The sequence below is a fragment of the Schistocerca nitens genome, chromosome 2 (assembly GCF_023898315.1).
Source record: "Schistocerca nitens isolate TAMUIC-IGC-003100 chromosome 2, iqSchNite1.1, whole genome shotgun sequence".
In the NCBI taxonomy this organism is placed as follows: domain Eukaryota; kingdom Metazoa; phylum Arthropoda; class Insecta; order Orthoptera; family Acrididae; genus Schistocerca; species Schistocerca nitens.
Window position 1 is genome coordinate 980,124,834 of NC_064615.1, and position 18,942 is coordinate 980,143,775.

The window sequence follows — 18,942 nt, forward strand, 5'->3', positions numbered from 1 at the left end:
CCTTCCATGTCCCTCAACTCTTATAATTGCCATCTGGTTTCTGTACAAATTGTAAATAGCCTTTCACTCCCTGTATTTTACCCCTGCCACCTTCAGAATTTGAAAGAGAGTATTCCAGTCAACATTGTCAAAAACTTTCTCTAAGTCTACAAATGCTAGAAACGTAGGTTTGCCTTGCCATGACATTTTGCTAGAAAATCTACAGTTTTAATGGAAGTCATTACTAGTCACTGTTTTGTGTCTGATTTAGCCATTTTCAGATAAATAAACAGTATTACATTACACAGCTCCATCTTGTTCCGATGTTTAATTTAGCACTTACATACCCATTCTGTTTCTCCCAAAACTGACCTTCCACACTATAATTTACAGTGCACACTGTTCATTACAAAAAGCTTCACATCTTCTATCATACCTCATATCTGGAGAGAAGTCCAAAGTGCATGCATAACCAGCAACCATATGACCACTGAATGTCTTTTTCCTGTTCATCTTGAAACGATTCAGTGATGAGAATATTACAATTTTGTTGTCCATACTCTGACAGGCCAACCACTTTTGGTTGGGTGATGGTGTGACAGCAGGCATGGAATGCATTGTGGGATCAGCAATATACTTCATGTCAACTGGGATATCCCTAGAAAAAATGCAAACATACAATTTACAATTAAATTCAATTGCTTGTGCACAATGAATTACACATCATGACAAACTATTATGTAAAGTATTGAAAATGAAAGTATGACAAATAAAATTTTCACCATAAACAGGCAACATCACTATTCTGTAGTAATATGAGCTTTGAGACACTGTCACAATTACACCCATTTCTTCGTCACAATTACACCCATTTCTCCCTTCTAAAACTATGTGTCAAAGCATACTAGATATATAGAAGGTTTAACCCTTTCACTGATGTGGACATGTATATACATCCTGCTAGGCCATCTCCCTGGTGTTGTGGAGATGTATAAACGCTCTGCTTGGATTTTCCAACAGTGCTATGCACATCTGAATGCATCTCGAGTTGCTAATCTCTCACTGCTGTTAACAAATTACTTCCATATCTTGGCAAATAAAATGTTTTGAGTATTAATCATACAACACATCTGCCTCATTGTGCACTTCATTTTGATATCTTGAATCATTTATGATATATGATGATTTTCATTACCCCATGACTCGCAATGTGCAAAGACGTGAATGTGCTTGTTGCACATGACCATCCTTGGGATATAAAACCCAATAACTCATGAAGGAAATGAGATATTCTTCTGCTCTCAGTTTTACATAAAATTTCTATATCTTACCTACATTTCACTTACTGCAATGTATGGGCTAAAATCATCCATAAGCAAAAAGTTTACACAATGCATTTTTACCTTTGCAAATTCTTTGAAATTTCATGTAATATTTTACTTAATTTGATGTAGTGCGGCAAATATGATGGATAATGAAAAGAAATTTGGTTCTTTGCAGAGTGAAGATATCAGACTGTAAGATGAAAAATGTTTTCACTTAATAGTTTTCAGAATATCAGGCGATAAGTGTTTCATATTGGCTGGAATTCCATCTCTCAGCACAGACACCTGCTGTACAGTCATAACAAAAGCTGCCTCAGTAAGGGATGCACGTCTGTTGCAGCGAAAGGGTTAAGCAGTACTAAAGCAAGAAGAAAATTTCTCGACCTGACTGATTTTTTTTTTTTTACATGAAAATGTTATTTTCTTTATGTATTCGCATCTTAGGTCTGTTAATTTTGTCTAGTGAGTAGATTCCTGCTTTGGAGGCTCATTCTATATGGTTTACATAATTCTCCCTCTATGGTTTCCTTGATGTATTCAATGGACTCAAACTTTTACAACAACAAATGTTGAATTAGGTTGAAATCAGGGGGTGGCAGAACTAAGTACACTTTCTTTCTCCCTCCACCACCCTCCCCCCTCCCAATCCAGGCATCTACTCCTACATTTTTCATCCATTTGGTCAATAATATTTGCTTACTATTCATCAGTTATGGTTTCCCTGTTTGGTCAATCAACAAGAAAAATATCTTTTGTATGTCAAGCAAGCTTCTGATGTGGCTATTGCATCAGCTGTTTCATGCAGCATTAGCCACCGATTGTTCGTACTATATTGTGTGCTTTCTTGATGTGATGACCTATAGCTGTAATAAAGGGACATTTTTCACTTGGACCTCTTTCAAAAGGATTATGGCTACATTTGAATTCAACCATCCATTTCTTAACCCTTTAACTGCTCTGGACATGTTAACGCACGCATCTTTGTACCTTCCCTGTGTGCTCTGAACGTGTTTACACGCGCCACCATCCCTTCTACCTGGTACTTGCGTAGACACGCTCAGACTACCAGGTAGAAGGACTGGTCGTGCGCGTAAACACGTTCAGAGCACACGTGGACAGGTACAAATGCACGCATGTTAACACGTCCAGAGCAGTTAAAGGGTTAAATGGTGAAAAAGATGGACCTGATTCCTCCTAGACCTTCACCAACTTTGGATTTCTACAGCTGACAAATCAATGACAACAAACAATTTTATGATGACAGAGTATTCCAGTTTATCTATTTGAATGAAGCACATATGAGACTAATTCTTTAAGAGCTGTACAAACAAAACTATTACATGGACCAAGTCAGCACTTAGTTTATGCTACTGTGTGACGTATCAAACTGCTTTGAATAATTTCACTGATATCAATATTAATCTGTAACAGAGCACAAAAGTTTTATGCTTGCCGTAGTATAGTTTTATTCATCACAATAATGAGGCATCACATAATGATATTTTTCAGTTTTACTTCATTTAAAATGCATGCACAAACACTAAATGTCAAGATAACTTGATTTTATTAAGAGTATCAATAAGAGTGTTTCCTAGATCCTAATAATGTTCAAATATCCATTAAAAATTAAAAGCATGACAACAAATAACAAATACTGGTCAGCAATAAGAAAATAACACTAGTGTCCAAAAATTAAGCACACTCAGGAAGGAGGAAAATGGATCAGTCACAATCACTGTACATGATCTTTACAGTTTCCTCTCAAACTGGAACTGTGCTTTCTATTTGCAGAAAAGGTGTACTCCCTTCTTCAAATAGGCATGTGACTGAAAGGTAATAAGAATCTGTGCGTTCAAGTAATAATGACTGTGACTGACTTCAGTTTCAAGCAGAGTGTAATCTCTGGGTAATTTTGGAAACTATTTTACAGGAAAAAATCCACATATACTGTACAGGTAAAAACTCCTGCACAGATGTGGAAACAAACAAATATTTAGTTCTCAGCCCTTGACACTTGAATACTGGTAGTAATTTACATTATTTACAATTTCCCGAATCGAGACAGCATGAGCCAAGTGGTAGTTGCAAGCTGCTTTCAGTTAATTTGGCAAAATTCATTAAAACAGTCAAAGAAAATATGTGGGCTGTGTATGATTCCGTTTATCAATGTCACAAATTAACTGGTTTATTGAATTCATTGTAGAAACCTGCTTGTATTGTGTAACATGCAGCACACTAGGTTGAGAGGTAGGAAGGTGAGCCAGACCCAGATCAAATCCACACAGCAAATGTGGCCTGGTATACCGAGCAGCCTGGGTGTGGATTTTTAGGATTTCTCATGCATGTTTAGGAACACAGAACGTAGTTTATATGCCTCACAGATGGTTAGCATGACTCTCCTTCCTTAGGTTATCTTAATGACTGTGATGTCAGAAAGGGCACGTAGCTAATAATAAAATAAAATTTGTCAAATCCTGAAAAAGTAGACCTACTAGATTTGACAGGAATAAACATTGAATTTATTATAGACACAATACTCATATAGTTAAGTAAGAGTTATTGAGCTGGCAAGAACTTGAGAAGAGATCAATTTGTCTGTATATTTCTTGTAGCTCCTACTGATATAAAATGGAAAACCATAATTTTCAAATTGAATAAAGTCATAAATGATTTTTTTGTGACCATGTCCTAAAATTTATTGAAAAGAAGGTAAACATTTAAATTGATCAACATTATTTAGGCAATGATGCTCTTTTCTTTGGAACTTTTCGTTTATTGAATAGTGGCACTGTAAGTTCCTGCAATATTTGAAGTAAAAGCCAGTAAATGGTGTGATAAGAACATATATGTATTGAAAAGTGTAAAAGCTAAATTAAGATTGTACAGTATACTATTTTGGTCCTTTTTTTGCATACATCAGAGACAAAATTATAAGTACAGGATATGATGGGCAGGCAAAGGTAAAAATAATTAATACAGACTTATCTCAAATAACAGTATCTTAAACAAACGGCCTTCTTATCAGCAGTGCTAGCAACAAAGAGATGATGGGTTGAACTGTACCCCTTTCACTACAGTGCACAGATAGGCTCATTTATTGTGGAGTCAGCAACATTAAAATTGGAACATGAATCACTGGAGGAATGTATTTTTCAGTTTAAAAAAACGTTTTTCATCATAAAGTGGAATAAACATCATAGCAAGTATAATCTCTGGAACATCATAGAATGAGACCACTTCAGCGGTGTGCAGTGCTAGTTCAGTGCATGCTGGATACATACAGTATACGGCACTTTACACCTTCATTAGTTGTCAGAGGAATATTATACTGGAATGAGATATTACATTTCCAAGGTGCACCAGAATTAAACTTACCGTTCTTGAACATAATGAAAGTCCTGCTGAGATGTTCCAGTGGATGAATTTCTTGGTAGGGAGAAAAGCCACAAATTATATTGCTGATGATGTTTCTGGATTTGGCTCTGAATCCTGTGCAACATCAGGAGAAAGAACTGCCACTACTTCCATACCTCCACACTGCCACTATTTCTCAGCAATGAAATTGAATGCCAACGATGCTCTCGCACCATATCACAAAGAACATACCATATTTCTTATAGGCATGCTCATCATCTATTAACTGTTTAGTAGTTGTGCAAAAGACTTTCTAGGTTTGCCACTTTTTGTTAAGTGTGTACCCTTGGTCTTCTGATGCAATGTTTTGGACATTATTGTAGGCTAAACCACCTGCGATTAAGCTTTCTCTCGTATTGCAAACCTTCTGATGGCCTGTTCAGGAAACAGGCTCTCATTTTATAAATATTGTTAACTTTTGACCACTAGCCTAATTATAAATTTTTTTTTTTTGTCAACTTACCACTCCCACACTCTCAAACTTTTATCATCAGATGTCGTAACAAATCGTCGATTCTCGTCCACAAATGTTATAGTATTTACAGCACCCAGATGCCTGTCATATTCTTGAACTATTTCACCTGAACGAATATCCCACTGAAATAAAACAGAAAACCATAAATTACTAAGTGAATAAAATAGGCAATGAATTTGTAATGATCATGTCACATAATTTATCACAAAGCATGTAAAAATTTAAATGGATCAATAATATTTAGGCAATGATGTGCTTCTCTTTGGAACTTCCTAAGTAGTAGTTCTGCCAAGTCCCTGCAATCTTTTCAGTGAAAGCCAATAAATATTATGGTGTGACAGGAAGATATATGTACTGAAACATGTGAAAGATAAGTAGGAATCACACAGGATACAATTATGGTCCTTCTTTTGACATATGTTGTAGGGACAGGATATGAAAATAATTAAAATAATTAATAGAGACTTATCTCAAATAAAAGTATCTTACGCAAATGATCTTCTTATCAGAAGTGCCAGCAACAAAGAGATGTTGTTTATCGTCATCTGGGTTGAACTTTGCACAATACGGAATTTTCCGACTCGTAAAACGAGATATACATTTTCCTGATTCTGTATCCCACAGTTTAATGTAGCGATCATATGCTGGAAGATAAAACAGTGCAATTTAGTGTATACAATTTTTCAAACACCTAACCTTTTCAATTTAACAATAAAAATGACATAATAAAGACAGCTTGATTAATGCTGTCATTCGAACATAAAAAGTTATGTACAGCCCCCAAATTTCCTCAATAAACAAACAAGAATATTGTAACATTAACCTCAACGTAAGAATTAGTTCCTAACTTACAAGCACAAGAAATTAAATATATTTATACCCAGGCCACTAAAACTTTGCATGTGACATATGCATTTCAAGTTGGCAGCTTAACAAGTGAAGAATGAGAAGCACGCGGTGCTAGGCATGGGGTGTGAACAAGTCCCAGCGAGGTAATCGGTGCTGGTCATGATGTCAAAGCTCCCACACTGCCACCTATGTTTGGTGTGAACATAAACAACGTGCATTGTGTGTTGTTTCTACAGTGTGCTTGAATTGGACTGTTCTTCGCTTCACTGTGGTTTAGAAAATTCTGATACTCGAAAAAATTCGGCTAGTGACAATCCTTTATGTGTCAAGGTGTGCCACTAGGCAGCGAGGCACTGAAGTATAAGTTTCATGAGCAGGAGAAAGAATACGCAAGTATTCATTGACAGCCATCAGTTCCTACGCAAAAGGTGAGAGATGTAGACATGAACCATAATGATTCCACACCATCTGTACCAGATAATACATTTTTAACGACTCACAGAAAGAAGTAAAAGCAACCTCACCCTGTCATCGACTTAGACTGCATGCATATTTATGCTTACTACAGCAAGAAAGAGCATCCTATGGTAGCAAAGTTACTACTGTCATTAAAAGAAAGTGAACTTTTTAGAGGTTGGAAAATGTCACTATAAATTGTGCTGAAAAGTAAGGAATTTCTGTTTCAAAGTGTTAGATGAACGCAAAGTCCTGTTAGAAAAGGTGCATATTGCTACAGCTCAAAGCATATTCTTGCATAAAATTATGAGCAAGGAAACTCATTCAATTTGCATTTGTGGTGATGACCATGAAAATGGTTTTGGCGCCAATTCCGAATACAGTGACGATGGGGAGCTGCATGGAATTGTGCCATTGTCACTGTAAAATGGTGAGTGAAGAGTAACGAATATCTGTTATTTATTATTATAAGATATAGAGCGATAATTTGTAGTCTCTGTTATTACTTATTTTGTAAACTATGTACCACATTGTTTTCAAGATATCAGTCATCATCAAATGCTTATTTTCTGTATTTCTTTGCATCATTATCGAAAGTGTTTGCTTCATTATGATTATATATATATGGTAAAACTTTACAGAGGGCCATATACATTGTTTGCAGTTGTTTATTTGCTGTCATTGTGGTAGCAAGTCAAAAACGAATCATTATATGTTCTGTTACTGCTCAATAGCTTACATTTACAAGATGGAACAGAAAACCGTATTGTCTGCTATGTGTATAGAGGCTGCTGTTGCAACATCGCAATTGCAGTATAGCCAACCTAACTTGATGTAATGTGAACCGTCAAGTGCAATGTTTCGCTGTCATAGGTATAGTATCACAACAGGCATACCACACAGATTTACAGTCATGAAGTGATAAATATGATAATGAGCATAATAACAAAATTTTGCCAGCATGCAAAGAATAGTCGTTTCTACACTTACGAGGTGCATTCAAGTTCTAAGACCTCCGATTTTTTTCTCCGGACTGGAAAGAGATAGAAACATGCGCATTGTTTTAAAATGAGGCCACGTTCATTGTCAATACGTCCCAGAGATGGCAGCACCGTACGGCAGATGGAATTTTACCGCCAGCGGCGAGAATGAGAACTGTTTTAAATACTTAAAATGGCGACGTTTTCCTTACTTGAAAAGCGTGCGATCATTCGTTTTCTGAATTTGCGTGGTGTGAAACCAATTGAAATTCATCGACAGTTGAAGTAGACATGTGGTGATGGAGTTATGGATGTGTCGAAAGTGCGTTCGTGGGTGCGACAGTTTAATGAAGGCAGAACATCGTGTGACAACAAACCGAAACAACCTCGGGCTCGCACATGCCGGTCTGACGTCATGATCGAGAAAGTGGAGAGAATTGTTTTGGGGGATTGCCGAATGACTGTTGAACAGATCGCCTCCAGAGTTGGCATTTTTGTGGGTTCTGTGCACACAATCCTGCATGACGACCTGAAAATGCGAAAAGTGTCATCCAGGTGGGTGCCACGAATGCTGACGGATGACCACATGGCTGCCCGTGTGGCATGTTGCCAAGCAATGTTGACGCACAACGACAGCATGAATGGGACTTTCTTTTCATCGGTTGTGACAATGGATGAGACGTGGATGCCATTTTTCAATCCAGAAACAAAGCGCCAGTCAGCTCAATGGAAGCACACAGATTCATGGCCACCAAAATAATTTCGGGTAACCGCCAGTGCTGAAAAAATGATGGTGTCCATGTTCTGGGACAGCGAGGGCGTAATCCTTACCCATTGCGTTCCAAAGGGCACTACGGTAACAGGTGCATCCTACGAAAATGTTTTGAAGAACAAATTCCTTCCTGCACTGCAACAAAAACGTCCGGGAAGGGCTGCGCATGTGCTGTTTCACCAAGACAACACACCCACACATCGAGCTAACGTTACGCAACAGTTTCTTCGTGATAACAACTTTGAAGTGATTCCTCATGCTCCCTACTCACCTGACCTGGCTCCTAGTGACTTTTGGCTTTTTCCAACAATGAAAGACACTCTCCGTGGCCGCACATTCACCAGCCGTGCTGCTATTGCCTCAGCGATTTTCCAGTGTCAAAACAGACTCCTAAAGAAGCCTTTGCCGCTGCCACGGAATCATGGCGTCAGCGTTGTGAAAAATGTGTACGTCTGCAGGGCGATTACGTCGAGAAGTAACGCCAGTTTCATCGATTTCGAGTGAGTAGTTAATTAGAAAAAAAATCGGAGGCCTTAGAACTTGAATGCACCTCGTACATCCATACTCTGTAAGCCATTGTGAAGTGCACGACAGAGGGTACTTCCCAATGAATTACATATTGGAGTTTCCTCCCACTGCATCTGTGTATGGAGTGTGGGAAGAGCACCTAGTTATATTGCTTTATGCATGCTGTAATTAGTCTAGTCAGACTCTACTGGAGCAGTATGCAGGGAACTGTAGCATATCCCTAATATTCCTCCCATAAGACAAGTTCTTGAAACTTAGTGACCTTTGCGCATCTACGAGTTCAAGTTCAGATTCTTCAGCATTTCCACAACACCCTCTCACGGGTCAAGCAAACCTGCGACCATTTGTGCTGCCAGTCTTTTTATACATTCAATATTCTCTGTTAGTCCTGGTTTAGATTCTACACACTTGAACAATATTTTCGAACGGGTAGCATGAACGTTTTATAAACAATAGCCTTTGTAGACAGTCTGAATTTTTCCAATATCCTACCAATGAACAGAAGTCCACTACTGGCTTTAATTATGACTGAGTCTATGTGATCATTCCATTTCATGTCTCTACAAATTGTCAAAAACCATATACCTGTATGAGTTGACTGATTCTAGCTGAGTCTTTCCTCTGTAATGCTGAAGCCATCTATAACACTGTGCTTTAACATTGCAATTATATTTATAAAACAATGAAGCAGTGGTACAAAAAAGTACAAAGCAAAAGACACACAAACAGTAGCTCTTGTAACCAGAGATTCTCCATCTGGCAATAGAGAAGAAAGGATTTGAAAAGACAAGACTAATCAGGGATAGAGAGTAAAGTTACAAAGGATTACAGGGCAAGAGAGACAACAGGACAGGCCTTGTGGGTAATCCATCATAACACTCTAGCAACAGGTAAGACTTTCTTAAGCCCTCAAATGAAAGTATTTATCACTTTTCCTTCCCACACTACCCACTGAAGCCATCCCTTGCCCTCATAACTCTCGTAACATCCTTCTCAAATAATATGACGTTCCCAATCCCTAGACCATTATCCTTACCTCAAGGCACATACACCTGCAATCAATCGCACTATAAAAGCTGCCCCATCCACCCACCCACTACCACTTACTCCAACCCCACAATTGGTAAATCCAACAATGTAAAAGCCAGAGCAACATGTGAAATCAAATATGTCATTCAAAGACTTAAATCTGTTCACTGCACAGTGTTTTACATAGGACTGACCATCTTCTAAGTGAGTCAGAGTGTCCGGCTGACATCTATGCACTAGTAAAAATCTCAACTGGATACTGTCTGATATGAGATTGTTGTGTGTGATGGGATGGATAAGGACAGAAATGGGCACTCAAAGACAAGGAGGGATAGTCCAACATGTTTTTATTTCACTTCATGAACACTGCAGGAGTTGCTTTCCACAGTCATACTATGGATTTGTTTGCACTTTTTCTCTTCAAGGAGAGGTGGCTGTGAATAACGACATAGTCTCTCATTGTATAAAGAATGAGGATGTGTCTCTGGAGTCAGCAGGGCATATTATAAAATATTTCTGACAGTGTTGAGTGACTAGCAACATTAGAATACTCTGCTTAGTGCACAAGACAAGAAATGATTATAAGATGTCTATTTTTTTTTTAATTATGAAGGAATAGTTTTCTATGTTACCTAATTTCAACTCTTGACACTAACAAACAAATGTTTCATTTGAACAATTTTTCTTACCTGCTGAAAGAAACTGTGTTCCATCATTATTGAAGCTAACATCTCTCACAGCCTGTCGATGACCATAATATGTTCGAACACATCGTCTCTCATGATAAACTTCCCACAACTGGAAAGTAAATAAAAAGTGTGGTTAGTTATTGTGTACATGTAAATGTTTAATTATTTATAGTATAAGTTATTAGTTACAATAATTCATTTCTGATTCTGCTATTATGTTTGTGAACATTACTGTCAGTTTCAAGCTGTGACTGGTCACTGATAACAATTTTCATAAGTAAATGTATTGCAGAGTTTCAACCAATATACCAAACTATTTCAAGAGTTGCCTAAAAGATGCTTTAAAATGAACACCACACATTATCCTTATTACACACTTCTCCACAGTGAATACTTTGTTCCTCAGTCAGTGAAGTGCTGCTCAGATGCTGTAGGTCAACAGTGAGTGAAAATAGAAAAAAATAACATTTTTATCTTCATAATTTGTTATTACCTGTACTACAAAAGTTGTAGATCTTAGACATTTAAGAATATATTCAACATGTGATTTCCAAATCCCTTTCCTGCCAAAATAAACATTGACACATTTAAAGAATTCTGTTTCATATACTGTTTCTCTCTCTCTCTCTCTCTCTCTCTCTCTCTCTTGTGCAAATTTTAGAAGAGTGGTGAAGTCTTTTGCAATGCAGATTGAATGTACTGTGTTTTATCTATGAATGCATAACAATGCAAGGATTCTTTAGTTTCATATTATAAGAGTTTCAGGGTCAAAACTATTGTTACAATGAGTAACAAATAACCAACTGTGAAACCACTGGTTTATGCAGATATTCTACAAACAAATGAATTTATTCGGACTGCACACTGAAATCATCTCATCTTCTTTTTGTTTGATATGTTCAGTTTCTAAAAATGACCCAGGCTACAAATCTATGAATATCATTCTTTGTAATATAAATATTCTTACAGGAGACCGACTGAGTTACCTCAGCGCCAACTTGGTGCTTTGGGTTAGTGACACAGCTAAAAGCTGGACTGTTTGTAAATCCTGCACTATTTTAATCTACTCCTTGTGGAAAACAAGTGACTTCAATACTAGCACTTAGCTTCTCACTCTTATTAACTCATGCACCATGTTTTAGTAGTAATCTCTGTCTTGCATATTACCCTGTCTTCCACCTTTAAGCTCTCAGGTTTCTAAGTCTCGTCCGATGCAGTCCCCAACAATCAGTCTTTCCTTCTCATCCCGTATGGTAAGTCTCACCTGACCTGCAGTTCTGGCTGACTTTCCCAACATCTACCCCTTTTCTTAGACCTCTCCAGTCCTTTTCCTTCACCCTTCTTCCATCCCCTTCAACCCTTCTGCCTGAAGGAGAAGCCACTGGCTCCGAAAGCTTGTCAATCACAACAGTCTTTTATGTGTGTGTTCTGCCGCCACTTGGTGAGTAGCTTTTTTATCTATCCAATTAAATAAAGTGAATATAATAGAGGGAAACATTCCACGTGGGAAAAATATATCTAAAAACAAAGATGATGTAACTTACCAAACAAAAGCGTTGGTATGTTGATAGAGACACAAACAAACACAAACACACACACAAAATTCAAGATTTCGCAACCCACGGTTGCTTCATCAGGAAAGAGGGAAGGAGAGGGAAAGACGAAAGGATGTGGGTTTTAAGGGAGAGGGTAAGGAGTCATTCCAATCCCGGGAGCGGAAAGACTTACACACACACACACACACACACACACACACACACACACACACACACACACACACCAATAAAATATTTCAATAATGCAGCTTATGACTAATTTTATTCTGAAAAAAAATGAAAAATGACAGCTGCGAACAGAACTTACATTACAAGAGTGTCTAGCATTTATTGGATCCCTGTAGATTACCAGATGCAAAAAGATTGAGAATGGTGTTGCAAAATTTAAAAACAAACACACTTCAAAAAGAGAGGAAGAAATAAAAACAAAGAAGAATACCATGAAAGCAATATCTTCCTCTTCTGCAGTAGTTGCAAATGAAATCTTCAATGCAAAAATCAAAACACCAGTAACAACCACACAACAGAAAATAAAAGAAGTGCTGTTACTACTTTCACAGGGTGTCCAGCTATTGATCATTTCCAAATTCAAGGTTTTTTTCCAGGTTTTTCACAGCAAATTTTTTCCAAGTTGCTTTTTTACTAAATTTGAGACTAAAACATCCTTTTTTCAATACTTTACATTGACAATTATTACAAAGTGCATAACTAATTATGTGTTATTTCTTAAGCAGCATACGTAACAGATACAAATTAAAATATTTTTAAAATATTAAATACTGTATTCTGATTTACACCCAATAAAAAATTACAAATTCTGTTTTTATAAATATATATACACTGTAACTTGCTGATCACAGGAAACAAACCAAACAAATTCATCATGATAAAAATGAATAAATCATTTCTTTAAATTTTCTGTCTCTGCTGAAATCTTTGAGGCTTCAATTAACTTATGTGGTCCTTTTGTTTCCAATTCTTTGATTTCAGCCTGCTTTCATTTGTTCAATAATCAATGGTTCCTTCTTTTCTTTTTCAACTTCCTTCACCTTATGTTTCACATCACCTTTGTACAAAGAATGTGTACTGTGAAAACAGTGTATAAAACTTTTGTCAATGTTGAAACTGTCAACTCGATTTGCATCCTGGACTGTGTCATATATGTATCTTTGAGGAATAAGGCTTTTTGCCCCCTCCCCAACAACAATTTTGAGGTTTACAGGAAAGCCTCACTCAACAGTATCATTTCGATGAGATTATTAAAATAATTTGCATAAAATTTTGGAAATTTGGGCATGGTTTTGAAGATAATTTGATTATATTAATCCAGAATTTACCACAACGATTTTCATTTCTCTTGTAACATTTCATCTCGTTTTCAGTTCTTTTTCCCTGTAGATCTCCACAAATTCAAGTTTGACAAGGTCTGCCTTTAAACATGACATTCTTCCGTTTGATACCAAAATTTCAAGACGAGCTGCTTCCTGGTTTAATGTGATTTATGGATTCAAGCAGGAAACCATGTGCGTTAAATTCTATTTGGGCTGTGATCTTTCTCACCATTTCTCTACTATCCCAATAATATGTTTGCATATTTTCCTTTAGCAACAATATTTCCTCCTCAGGTGCATTCTAAATTTTTTTCAGTGCACATCTTGTAGCAGAATGCAGAGTGAATTGTCTGGCTTTAATAAGATTCTTTACATCCTTTAAGCTGATTTTCATTAAAGTTGAGTATTTGCTTTTTAAGATGTCCAGTTCCACAACTCACTGTATCAAAATGTTCATGAGATAATATAGTACATCATACAGAAATGAAGCCATTGGGACATCAGTCTGAAAATCGAGTAAAAATGGTTCCAACAAGTGTGCTGTTCAACTGAAGAATGTCAGTTCTGGAGCTATCACTTTGTTATTGACAGCTTCAGAAACTTGGTGACTCAGGAATCTAGACTTCGAAGCAATGAATTCTCCCATCTCTCCCTACCTCTCAGCGGTAGCATCAATCACCTTCCGTGGATCCCCACCTCATGCGACACCTTGACAAGTACAAAGCAGTTACCAATTATTGTGAAAACATTGAATCACCAACAAGTATTATGTGAGTAACATGTAGATTCCCCTTTGAATATTTGAATGCTATTTGAAATATCACTGATAACATATCAATATGAGTATGGTACAGAAAAAAATCAAGGTTTTTAAATAAAATTTAAGGTTTTTTCTTGTTTTTTCCCGATTTTGAAAATTCTTGCCTTTTTCCAAATTTTTCAGATTTCAAGGTTCACTGGACAACCTGTTTCACAAAAATCCCATTATGTTTAGAACTTACAACTATTTACTTGAAATAAACTTACTTTGACCCTGCAATCCATGCTGCATGAAAGCAAAAGATGAGCTGTTTTTGGAAACCAACGTATTGCAGAAATTCCTTTGGTATGTCCTTGCCATGTGTGAATGTGAGTCTTTGGTAAGAAGCAACGATCAGGAGGCGAATCTGATTTAAGGTTAACACCAACATCCTGTGGAGCATGGAGGAATGACCTGCCCTGATAGTCAACTGGATCCTTAACTGAAATGAGAGACATCACATTTTTGTGACATACATTTATCACATGCCACACACATTTTTCAAATGCCATTATCTTTTTTTGTAATATAAAAATTACACAGAAAAAGTGTCTGGAAGGGTATTGGATACTCACTATGCAACACAGTTTTCTCCTCAAGGGGCTTCTCATCTGCTTGCTTCCCTCGCTTCTGCCGTTTTGCAAGTATTTCTTCCAATTCAGCTGCTTCTTCCTGTCAAACATAAAATCAATTGTCAACTGGTATAAATCTAAGATATACATTACTGTTAACAACATACAGATCTGCGCAAATAAAAATATGAACACCCTAAAACAATGGTCCCACATGAATGAAGTGTTAGTCACTCATTATGTAGGTTGTACATGCATACGATCATAAACTTTCGGGATAAGGAAAGAAGTCAGTTAGGATGTATACTATCTCCATTTCTTTTCAATTTGTATGATGAGCACCTACTGAGAACTGAAGGTCTAACACATATGGAAACTGGAATTAAAACTGAGGGGTATTTGAGTAACGACTTAAGATATACAGCTTAGACAACCCTTACACCACACAGTGCAGTGGACATGTAAAGTATACTGGAAAGAATATAAAATAATAGTGAAAATGTTGGCCTAAGGCTAAATTTGAAGAAAACAATTTTGACTACAGGAATGGAGACTAATGTGGTGATAGAGAAATTATGGAGGAATTCGGTCAATACCAGTATACACTTTTAGAACCTATAATAACAACAACCAGCTCCACACTGAGAAATTAAGAAGTGTAAACCTTGGAAAAGTCACTACAATTACACAAGTTGCTAAAGGAAAGGAAACTGTCACTACTGCCCAAGATAAAGTGGCTGAAACTTTGATGTTTCCCACAGTTATGTAAGGATGTGAGTCACTGACAATAAAAAAGTGTATCACAAGAAAACTGATTCTTTGAAGAAGGATCCCGAGGAATTCACAGACCAAAAAAATAAACTAATCCTAGAAAAAATAAAACCTGAACTATCTTTGGAGACCAAAACTCTTCAGATGAAATTAAGGTACTTTGGGCATGTCACAACAGCAGAAGAATTACCAGTACAAACTGTAATGCGTGGAAGAACAGATCAAAGATGTAGAGGAAAACCAAGGAGCAAGTGGATACAGGACACCAAAGAAAGCATCAAAATGGCCCTGGAAGAACTGAGCACCAAAACAATTTCCAGGAGTGCATAGAGACACATCGCTCATTAAGCCACTATGAGTTGGAGACAAGTTGATGGATTATAACAGCAAATACATATACAGACATAATGTCTGGAGAACAATTTTAGAATCTTTTTGGCCGTATATAGCTCTAAAACAATCCTACAATCAAATACAGAGATTATCATATGACACTGGTTGAATAAGTACCTGTTTTAGGAATCAAGATACCATTTTTTAAAACAAATTATTAATTTTTGAACACAGTTCCATTTTAGGGATATATGCAATGTCCCAAAAAGATTAAACTTCTTTAAAAAAATGGGTACTGTGAAACTCTCTAACGTATGCCTCTATCTCAATAATGACCACCTCATCTGCGCAGAATATCTTGCCCACAATCCCTTTCTTCTTGGGAATTAGAAGAAATCACAGGGCACCAAACGATTCAACTACAGAGTGTGTTGCATCAGCTCAAGCAGTTCTGTGGCAAGAATTTCCTGATGTGTTGTTGTGAAACAGCGCTTTCTTCTTTGCCAAATGGGGTCATGTTTCCTTCTACTTATCATTGAAACAGCCCAATGTTTCACTGTGGTACTGTCCAGTGATTGTTTTCTTCTTTTCTAAGAAGTCATTCTTATAGACTTACTTCACATCCAGGAAATCACTGTTATGACTTTTCCAACCAATGGGATTGTCTTTGCCTTCTCGGAACCCAAGTCTGATGGATGGTGGTAAAATCGAAGCAAAATATCCTGTGGAGCTCATTTACATTGCTTCACACACAGCATCCAATTTGAAAGCCACACTTGTTATCTACCATGACCACCCACTGAGGCAGTCACTTCTTTCTTCTTCTTTTAGTGTTCAACAGTGAGGTTGGTTTGCAGCAGAGTGCCATTCCTCTCTTCTGTCTGCCTTCCTCTTCATTTCCACGTATGTGTTACATCCAACGTCATTTATGATCTGTTGCATGTACGATATCCTTGGTCGCTCCCTCTAATTCCTTCCCTCAATAGCTCCTTCTGCTATTGTTCCAATGATGTTGTGTCGTAGGAGTGCCCTACAAGTTTGTCTCTTCTTATTTGGATGTGCCTCCACAGAGATATGGTTTCCTGTACTCTTCTAAGCACCTCTTCATTTGTTACTATTATTTCTCCAACTGATCATCATCATCCTTCTATAGCACCACATCTCCAGGGCCTCTAGACATCTTCTCTCTTCTCTTCCAATAGACCAAGTTTCACATCCGTATAGGGCCACACTCCAAACGAAAACTTTCATGACACGTTTCCTTACTTTCAGACTGACGTTTTTGCTGATGAGTAAGTTCCTCCTCCAATTAAATGCAATTTTGTCCTTTTGTATTCTGCTCGCAATTTCTTTCCGGCTTCTACCATCCCTTGTGATTCTGCTTCCCAGGTAAGTAAATTCCTCTATCACTTCTGGCTTCTCTCTTCCAATACTCATTCTCAGAAGTTCATATTCTGCTCCTGCCCTGCATACCATCACTCTAGTCTTTTTCTTGTTTATTCTCATTCCATACTGATTGCACAGAATTTTTTCCATTGTTCTGAGGCCTTCCTCTAGATCTTCTTTTGTCTCCGTGACCATAGCAATATCATCTACATAACGTAGCATGTCTATCTTCTGCCCAATAATTTTGATACCCACCTGAGTAGTTTCCCGAACTTAGTCTACAGCTTCCTGGATGTAAGCATTGAATATAAGAGGAGAGAGAGCACATCCTTGTCTTACCCCTTTTCTAATATTGCTTCTTGTTCCTGTTGAAGCTCCTAATCACTGCCACCTCATTCTTATGTCACTGGGCCAACAAAATTTTATCATCAACTCATTACACAAAATATCACTTGCCGTTCCCATCAATGCACTCTGTGTAATTGCTTTTGACAATCAGCAAGAATCATGTCATGATCAATTACTTTTTCAGTAATCACATCTGTGGGCTGTCCTGGGTGATCATCATCAAAAACATGGTGAAATCCACTGAAGCAATATCTAACTGTTGTCACTGATTGCAAAGGATCACCATATACAGCATCCAATTCCCCCCCCCCCCTTCCCCATGTTTTCCCATTTAAAAGCAAAAAGTAAATCAGTGAACAATACTGTACATTTTCCATCTCAGCAAAAACCACATATTACAAGTTACTGACAAAGCTTTTAAATTCAAACTTATCTATGAAGTGGTGTCATTTAAGCAATGGCAGAGCAAGATGTTCACACCAACTTACATTGGCAATGACATCTGTCTTCAAACACAAGTATTTACTGAAGATAGACTGCACTAAGGAGGACGGGGAGAACTTCCTGAAGAGAGCAGTGGGAAATACGATAACTGTGAGTGTGACAACTGTTTCCCTAGAAGAATAGATTTCCACGACTTCGCAGAAAGAGAACAGCAATGGGTTGGGTGATGTACTGTATGTATTCTAAACTGTTCAATACTCTTTTAAAAGATAGGGGACCTAGGAAGTACGTGGTCATTTCAACACTCCAGTTGCATCTTTCATCATGCCACCAGAGGTTAGTAGCAAGGAAGTAAGGATGAGAGGAAAATTAGCATGCAGTGCACTTCCTTATAGATTATTCTCCAAAAAATGCTTCTTGGTGGTCATATGTGACTGGATGCAATATAGCGTGAACCCTGGTCATCGATGCAGTACTGGCAGCTTTCTTAAAGCTTACCAATACTGTATAAAGCTCTAACAACCAACCAGTCTTTCAGATTGTCAAATATAGGTGTGTAAGACATCACAATTTTCATAATTAGCGCATGGTTCCAACTGTGTCCCTAGTATAGCAATCAGAACATAACTTTATTGTCCTTTATCTTGGTTCCATGCAATATGGCACTTCATGTCACACCTCCTGAAGCATTCATTTTTCCCACTAGTTTAGTAGATTTACCTTAATAAGTATTGAAAAAAAATTAGAATTATCATTAAAAACACATCCAACATTAACAATACAAAAATCAAAAATACATGTCTGCAGCACTCTGATAAGTAAAAAAACCTCACGCAATAATCACCTTAGTTTACCATCTAACTTACTACCAGCACCACAATATTTGTTTGAAGACACTGTCATAAT

The 18,942-nt window shown here is 37.3% G+C and overlaps 1 protein-coding gene across 4 annotated transcripts in view; it reads right to left on the reverse strand.

Annotated features, from left to right (window-relative positions):
* The window catches only part of LOC126237308 (pre-mRNA-processing factor 17), a 66,009-nt gene that overhangs the window by 13,984 nt on the left and 33,083 nt on the right, over window positions 1-18,942 (reverse strand). For all 4 annotated transcript variants that reach the window (XM_049947268.1, XM_049947269.1, XM_049947270.1 and 1 more), the window contains 6 exons: window positions 14,758-14,854; window positions 14,410-14,624; window positions 10,497-10,605; window positions 5,683-5,837; window positions 5,182-5,315; window positions 416-637 (listed from right to left, as the gene is read on the reverse strand). In XM_049947268.1, the coding sequence (XP_049803225.1) occupies window positions 416-637; window positions 5,182-5,315; window positions 5,683-5,837; window positions 10,497-10,605; window positions 14,410-14,624; window positions 14,758-14,854 (932 nt within the window). The remainder of the gene's footprint in view (window positions 1-415; window positions 638-5,181; window positions 5,316-5,682; window positions 5,838-10,496; window positions 10,606-14,409; window positions 14,625-14,757; window positions 14,855-18,942) is intronic.